The sequence below is a fragment of the Lipotes vexillifer genome, unplaced genomic scaffold, assembly GCF_000442215.2.
Source record: "Lipotes vexillifer unplaced genomic scaffold, Lipotes_vexillifer_v1.1 scaffold1531, whole genome shotgun sequence".
Lineage (NCBI taxonomy): Eukaryota > Metazoa > Chordata > Mammalia > Artiodactyla > Lipotidae > Lipotes > Lipotes vexillifer.
Window position 1 is genome coordinate 46,743 of NW_006773724.1, and position 8,308 is coordinate 55,050.

Consider the following 8,308-nt stretch of genomic DNA (forward strand, 5'->3'; position numbering starts at 1 on the left):
TGCTTTAGGCATTATAGCTTAGTAAAAATAGCATGGGTTTTCAACAGCCCATTTCCAGTCCATCATGTTAACCATTCCAACTCATTTTAATAATTTTATTTTCCAGGAGGCGGCCAAATATGACAAGAAGGTGATGGTCCTGGATTTTGTCACTCCAACCCCTCTTGGAACTAGATGGGGTAGGCTTTTAAAATACCTTAGAAGTGACTTTGTAGGAGCAGGTTTTTCCCTAGCATTGGTTTGAAGGGCCCCTAAAGTCCAATTTTAAAATTAAAAATTAAATAAGGGAAAAAAAACCCCCAAAACATGTACTTCTTTCACTTGTGCTAAGTTAAGATGGACTCCAGTTAAATGTTGAAATAGGTAAGTTTCATCAGGATGACTCAGCTGCTTCAAATTAGAAGGAGGCAAGAAGAAGCAGGAGGTCTGGATAAGACAGTGTCACAATTTCTAATTCATTCATCAAATATTTGTGAAGGTGTCACTTCTGTGTCGGGCGCTGTTCTGGTGCTGGGTGTAGTCCCTCTGGCCTGTGGAGCTCACACTCTGTAATGACACTCGGCTCCTGAGAGGGCTTCGATTTCCTTCGCTGTGGAGTCCACTGCCATTTTGCAGTCTTACTCATGCCATTTTGGCTACCTCCCCACCTGCCTAACGGAGACAAGTTATCACCATGTTCTTTAAACTCAGAGGCACTAAATCTTTTTTTTTTTTTTGGGTGGGGGGGTGGTGTCATGAATCCTTTGGTGAGAATTAGCGAAGGCTATAGACCGCCTCCGTAAAGAGATGCTTGTATACACCAGATTTTCTGTGTGGTCCCAGGCCCACTGTAGTCCAGCCACGCCCAGCTCAACAGCCCCTTTATCAGTTCTACTCATAGGGCTGGTGGCAAGTGTAAGGTTGTGCACAAAGTAAGGCTTCAGTTTCTGGCATTTTTATCAGCAGTCAATTAATTTTGAATCTTTGAAGTATGTGGAAGTTGTGGAAATCTGCTCATTTTCATTTTAGGGTAATGTTGCTGTGTTTGGTCTATAAGGCCCTCTGAACTTAGAAATGTCACGAGACTTAGGAATAAACTTATATAAAAAGTATTGGCTACATTAAGCAAATAAATTATGATGTTTAAGAGAATAGCACTGGTGCTTGGGGCAGGCCACCCCAAAATACACACAGTGGCATATTGATTATTTTGAATTAAAGTTACTTAAGAAATGGCCAGTGCAAGAGGGACACTCTGGCTCTCCTTCTTGTCTCTGAAAGCAGGAAATAAGTCACGTGAAAGGTGCACTTCCTGCATTTGGAGGTAGAGAGGCAGCCTTATCACAAAAGATAGGGAATTTGGGGCTGAGGAGCCTATTGTACACGAACCTGTCACCTCTTTAATTCGTCCCAAGCCTAAACTCTGTTTAGATTCTTAAATAATTGGGCACCCAAAACTTAAGTTTCTTTGTCCTGTCAATTTCTCACAAATGTATTGTTTCTTTGTCTAAAAAGTATAAAAACTGCCTGCTTTGGCTACTTCTTAGGTCCCATTTCTATGAAACCTTCATGTGCACAAATTAAAATTTCTTTCTTTTTCTCCTGGGGATCTGTTATGTCAAATTTATCATTAGTCCAACCACAAGAACTCAAGAGGGATAGAAGGGAAATCGCCTCTGTGATGTTAGTAATAATCGTTGCCCTTTTTCTTTGGAGGATTGTAATACAGGCTATAAACTGATTTCTCAATGCTTTTGCAGGCCTCGGAGGAACATGTGTGAATGTGGGTTGCATACCTAAAAAACTGATGCACCAAGCAGCTTTGTTAGGACAAGCCCTCCGAGACTCTCGAAACTATGGGTGGAACGTTGAGGAGATAGGTATGTGGGGGAAGCTGCTCTTCCGTTTGTGCTTCTGAGGGGTTCAAGCTGGGATCTTGCAATGGGCCATCCATCTAGCAAGTAACCTGGAAGTCGTTTCTGTTGTTTGTTTTTTTAATGGATAAAATCACTGCGGTTATCCTGTGTCGGGTTAGCTCTGTAGCTATTATTATGTATGGTAAGAACAGATAATTGCACTTGGAATACCTTTTTGTAATAGAAAACCAGAATTCTTTCAAATAAATTCTCATAATTATATAGAGTTTCCTAAGGAAGTGCAAACTACATTTGCTTTCCTTTGAAGCTATTACATTTTTCTCTCACCAGAAAAGTCTGTTCCATGAGCTGATATTTGGGGGGATTATTTGTTGAGAAGGGGGTTTTGTTGGAGTAAAAATATTTAGACTACCATAGAAACCCTGGAAAAGTTGAAGAGGAATCTGTTGACTGTAGAAGGTATAGATGACATCATCTGTAGAAGAATAAAATGAGGTCTGACACAGCTTCCTGGCTAATTAATTACATAGGTCACTATGTCCTTGAAGAGTGAGACTCCAACCCTTATCTGATTTTAGTTCTGAGGGACATTGGAGGGAAAATCTTCTAGCCAGCAGCTAGGGTAAATTGTTTTGTGGCTTTTTCTGAGTTTTAATTAACAGTTATTAGATACCCATATGTAAAAGGTTTGAACACATGCTTTGAAAATTTTTGCTCTTCCTCTAACCTAGTCATGCTTCCTTTGTTGATGCTTTTAACTTGAAGTTTTCTTATGCTGGGGTCGTATCTCTTTCCTCAGACCCTTAGAAGGCTGCTTTCTGTCCGTGACCTTTGGAGGCCCGAGGCTGGTACTGAGAGTTTTGTTATTTGGTTCTAAGGTGCCATGCTCCATGTCCTTTTCCCTTGCCCAACAGAAAGTCAGTTGAGCAGACTCTTGACCTATGGAACGTGAATTTAACACTTCATCTGCTGATGGTCCACCTCTGTTTTTCACCTCTACCCCCCACCCCACCTCCCAAGTTATTTACTCCCGTGTCTGAATGCCCAACTGAGTCTACTGTTAATCCACTCTTTCCATCTGCTGATGGTCCACCTCTGTTTTTCACCTCTACCCCCCACCCCACCTCCCAAGTTATTTACTCCCGTGTCTGAATGCCCAACTGAGTCTGCTGTTAATCCACGCTTTCCCTTCCTGGGAGCCTACTGTCAATGTACCACCCAGTTAACAACAGAATCTCCCTTCAGTTAATGTATTAGATTTTTTAGTAGACTTTTTAGAAATCCTACTAGTGAAGTTATATAATATTACTGTCGAGTGCTCGTTCTTTGTACTTGATTCTGTGCTGGGGAAATACACAAATATTTATAAAGATAAATAACACAAATCTGTAGGTACACAGGTTTTGTTATCATTGATGTACCAACTAAGTACCCTGGGAGCCCAGAGGTGGGATCGGGAAATGATTTAAGAGGTGACTGGAGATGACCTTTTAGACGTTGTGTCCTTGACAGCCAGCCAAGGAGGAGAAGGTCAGTTCGTTTAGACAGTGAAGGAACGAGGTACCTATTCGAAGAACAGTAAGTACCCTGGCATCTCTAGAGCAGGGAGCATGTGGGGAACATAAACGAGGACATTTCCTGTGGGCTGAACACCCTGGGTGGTTTGGGACAAGGGTAGGAGGGGGAAGGTGGACCAGCTTAGGGAGCTGCACAGTTGTGCTGAGGGCAAGTTGGAACAGATGTTTTCTGATTGTTGGGATAGTAGTGGGAAGAAAATGGGGAGAGGAGATAAAGACCATAGCTGTAGCAGAAAGGAAGCTACCATCTTTCCCCACTACCCACCTCAGCCTCCTGCCAGCCTTATGGATTCATCGAGGTCCTGCAGGACAGGAGTCGTGATTAAAGTCAGATCATCTCATTTTCCTCTTTATTCTCCATTCCATCTTATTCCAGTACATATGTAAGCCTGCTGTCCCTGGAGGGATATCCCGTTGTTCCATTTGGCAGACGAGGAGACTGAAGCTCTAGGGGGTGGGGTAGTGCGCCCATGTCATAACTGAGAAGTTGGCAGCACTAAGGTTTAGACTGAACCTTTCTGACTTCACAGCAGATGGAGTGTACACAAGTGGTGTTCTTTAAGCCCTCGTGGCTTCAGTGGCAGTTCCTTTGTAGGACCAGAGTTTTAGGAGCTGTTGTAGGGGCAGGTACTTTCAGAGCTTTTGACATGGCTCTGTGTTTACCTCTCCTCACCATGGTCCCCCCAAAAGGGGCCGGTTCTATATGTGGTCTGTAGGCCCTAGTCCTCTGGGTCTTTGGGAGGAAAACCTAAGAGCCACTCATTTTATTTTCTAACCACTCTCGTAAGATCTGTGATCCCTCCCAGCCCCATCATTCCACACATACTCTTTTTACCAGTATTCTCAGTGAGACTTCTTTCCCCAGAGCACCTAGGGTTAAGATCCTTCCTTTGCCCCATTAAAGTGTAGGTTGTTAGCGTAGACAGACGTGGGCACTAGTGCTGACTCTGCTGTGTACTACCTGTGTGGTGAGGATTAACTTCAACAGTGTGATTAAAATACCTGCCACTCAGTGAATGTTAGTTTCTGTCCCTTCCTCCTGGACTTGCTTCTTGTAACTCTTCCATATTCAGAGCGTCAGTAAATTGGAGCAGACTCCGCCAAGCACTTTTCTTGGCTCTTTGTTTAATGGGTTGTAGAAAACCTTTGTGGATCTTACAGGAAGCTGTATATTTGAACAGTTTATTTCCCTCTTAAAGAGAAGGACATGTAGCAAGAATACTAATCTGAAAAAGTCTAGTATTTATTAGGAAAAATAAGGTTGTTCCAAGCAAATTTTGATTTGTGCTGTGATAATTTCCATATAGTGTCTTCTTCACAGTGAATGCCACTGGCCCTTAAATCTCAGTCAGTAACAGTTCTGGAGAGCTGTAACTCAGAGTCATGAAAATGTTATTCATTCATGTAAGGTCTAGTACTCAAATTGGCGTGTAGAAATAGTGGATGTTAGCTTTAAAACTGTCAACTCTTAGGAAAAATGAAGTAGGCGGAACAGAATACTTAGTTTGGTTGGAGATGTAGGAAAGTACATATAACGGGTCTTTAGAATCTTTAAGAGATAAGGCGTGTGCCGAATGAATTTTATTAACAGGATCAACAAAGTACAATTCTAATAAATTCAGTAATCAGGTGGGTGGTAAAATATAACTTGATGAATTGACAAACCTTCTTTCCAGCAAAAGAATATATCGGTAGCTGTCACGTAACAATAATAACTCCTTTACTTTTTTATGTTGAATTTATTTCTAAATTATATGATGAGGAACTAATAAGTGTACAAAGACGAGGCAATAAAGAAGCCACTACCAGCACAGTCCAGATCTGCACATTAAAACCAGCAGAAGCTCCTGAATTCCGTGGGGTTTTAAAACTTGAACCAAATCAAAGTTATCTTATTTTTCTATCCCTACAGAAATTATTTATTCAACTAATTTAACAGTTTTAGCTCTTTGGTGTTTCTTCCCCTTTTCCAGATTTTACGGTAGAAGGATATAACTTTGTGTTTGTATACCTCCCACCCCTGTACGCCTTTGTCAGCAGCAGCAATCCCAGTGTCTTTGACGCAAGTTGTTTGAAGAGCTGTGCCTACTGTTTAAATCCCTTCACTCTTCCTAAATGGAAGCCTGGTGGTTTGCTTACTGTCATCTTCAGCTTTTCTCATTAAGCCTCAGGAGCAGGCTGTGGCCTGGCTGTGGGAACCAGAGCTGGACGTCACGGGAGTCGCCTGCTGTGCCTGCGGGGGCCAACACCGAGGGAGAGGGAGCCCACCAACCGGGGGAGCAGTCGTTGCTTCCCTCCTTTTGTGCTAAAATGCTTGTGGTGAAGAATACAGTGGATTTAGACAAGCATTACTTCGTCATTAGATCTTCGAGGAAGAAAGAAACTTGGAGGTGTATTTTTCAAATGAGAAACCCCCTAGAGGCTGCTGGTCCGTGTTCCCAAGAGTTGAAGCATGAAGGCTTATTTTGCATTTTTCAGAAAGAAAGACATCTAATCTCATGTCCTGGACCAAAGAACAGCACTCCCGTTTTCTTGGAAGACTGTCCTCTCTGACACTGCAAATAGTTCTGAGCGTGGTGAAGGAGGAAGGGCCCTTTGGACCTGGACCAGGCAGCACAGCTGAATCTGCCTGGTGATGGGGTTGGGGTGAGGGGGTGACATATCCAGGACTCAGCCTGTGATCTACTCTTTTCCTAAAAGCTCCAAGCTGAGACTGTCCCGAGACAAGAATTACGTGAGCTCAGTCATGTAAACTGGATGAATTGCAACTTTCTGAAAGATTTATTGGCTTCATATTTTTTCAGGTTTATCTGTTTGAGTTCTCTTGTGCTCAGGAATTAAGTGTGCCTTTAAAAAATTAAGCGTTTGTGAAGTTTTAGGATCCCATTGTCGTTACAGAGAAAGCAAGGTCATTGGTTTGCAGTTGGGGGCTTGCAGAATTTCTGTATGTATGTATTCTCCTACCACACACCTGAGGGTTCACACAGTGTGTCTGTGCTGCCATGAGTTTATGTGTGGCCCTGGGCAGGTCACCCGTCCTTCATTTCCCTGTGTATATAGTGGAAGGAATTTGTGCCCCTTCAGGGACTTTGAGGTGCAAGTGAGCAGGTGCGGCAAAGATGTAAGGATGCTAGTAGCTCTGTTAGTTTGATTAGTATTGTCGAACCCAGGGGTGTACAGTAGAAGGGAGGCGGATCAGGGGCATCCGAGAGTTGGCTTTAAGACCCAGTTGCTGAGGTGGGCGTAGGGGCACACCCAGGAGAAATACAGGTCCTGCCTTGCCAGCTAGAATCCGCATCGCAGAGGCTCAGCATTGGATTACAGCTGGTAGACCAAGCAGTGGAGTCAGGAGGCCTAGGGGGAAATGCTGGGCCATGCCAGCGGATGGGCTGAGTGCGGTTGGGGAGCGTCCAGGTGGTATTTGGGAATGCAGGAAGGCAGTGGACTTGGGGCATTACTGGAAGGCAGGGCAGCCCTAGAGAACTGGGGTTCTGGGCATATAATCAGTCCAACAAGGATCCGTTTACCACCAGCAGGATGTAAAGTCGGAATTTGGATTTTATAAGACAGAAACTCAGTTCTCAGAATGGAATGCAAGACCCAGGACCATAGGAGCAGGTGGAGTACCTTGGTGCTGAATCCTAAACTGGTGGGCTGCAGCTTTTATTTTTTTAAATTAATTAATTTATTCATTAATTTATTTTTGGCTGCGTTGGGTCTTTGTTGCTGCTTGCGGGCTTTCTCTAGTTGCGGCGAGCAGGGGCTGCTCTTTGTTGTGGTGTGCAGGCTTCTCATTGCGGCGGCTTCTCTTTCTTGTGGAGCACGGGCTCTAGGTGCGCGGGCTTCAGTAGCTGTGGCTCTCGGGCTCTAGAGCCACAGGCTCAGTAGTTGGGGCGCACAGGCTTTGTTCCTCCGTGGCATGTGAGATCTTCCTGGACCAGGGCTCGAACCCATGACCCTGCACTGGCAGGCGGACTCCCAACCACTGTGCCGCCAGGGAAGTCCCTGGCAGGCGGATTCTTAACCACTAGTAGGCTGTAGTTTTTAAATTTCTTCTGCCTGAGCATAACCACACTAGAGATTGGTGCCTGCCTACTGTACCAGAGGATGAAGGAACTTTGGTAGAGAAAGGGGGTTTAAGGAGTTTGGAAATCAGTTGGGGCCTGACAGTTACAAAGGAAGGCTTTAACAACAGAATTAAGGTTGAATTAGGTCTGATCATTGAATCTGAATTTCTGTCATTGAAATAATTTATTGGTACTATTATTTAGTCCCAACTATGTTTTCTTTTAGAATATGGTATCTCCTGTAGGATTAGAGTAGAATCCACTTGGGACTTCTACCACTGTAAAGTTTCAGAAATTAATCCTGCCTTTGATCTCATTGTTTCTCCCTCGGGCTTTATTGGCACATTGCACTGGACAGTTCCTAATTGTAAGGAACTGTAGCGGAGGATAGTTAGCATCACTGGCCCTTGGGCGTCCCTAATTCACAGTGACAGCCAAAGCCACCACCAAAAATGATGTCTGGGATTTGCTTAAAATATTTTAGTAAAAAGACATATGTAACGAGATTGGTAAAATGTTGGTAATTGTTGCAGCTAGTTGATTGGCAAGTGGGAGCGAGTTACACTATTCTCTGTTCCATTCCTGGTGGGGAAACGGTGAGTCCTGCCTCCTCTTTCTTTTTTTTTTTTTTTCGGTACGCCGGCCTCTCACTGTTGTGGCCTCTCCTGTTGCGGAGCACAGGCTCTGGACGCGCAGGCTCAGCGGCCATGGCTCACAGGCCCAGCCGCTCCGCCGTACGTGGGATCTTCCCGGACCGGGGCACGAACCCGCGTCCCCTGCATCGGCAGGGGGGGGGGCGGGGCGCCCG

At 44.4% G+C, this 8,308-nt stretch overlaps 1 protein-coding gene across 2 annotated transcripts in view; it reads left to right on the forward strand.

The window, feature by feature from the left end:
• TXNRD1 (thioredoxin reductase 1) overlaps positions 1-8,308 on the forward strand; it is a 63,069-nt gene that overhangs the window by 21,538 nt on the left and 33,223 nt on the right. For both annotated transcript variants that reach the window (XM_007448501.1, XM_007448502.1), the window contains 2 exons: positions 107-179; positions 1,740-1,859. In XM_007448501.1, the coding sequence (XP_007448563.1) occupies positions 107-179; positions 1,740-1,859 (193 nt within the window). The remainder of the gene's footprint in view (positions 1-106; positions 180-1,739; positions 1,860-8,308) is intronic.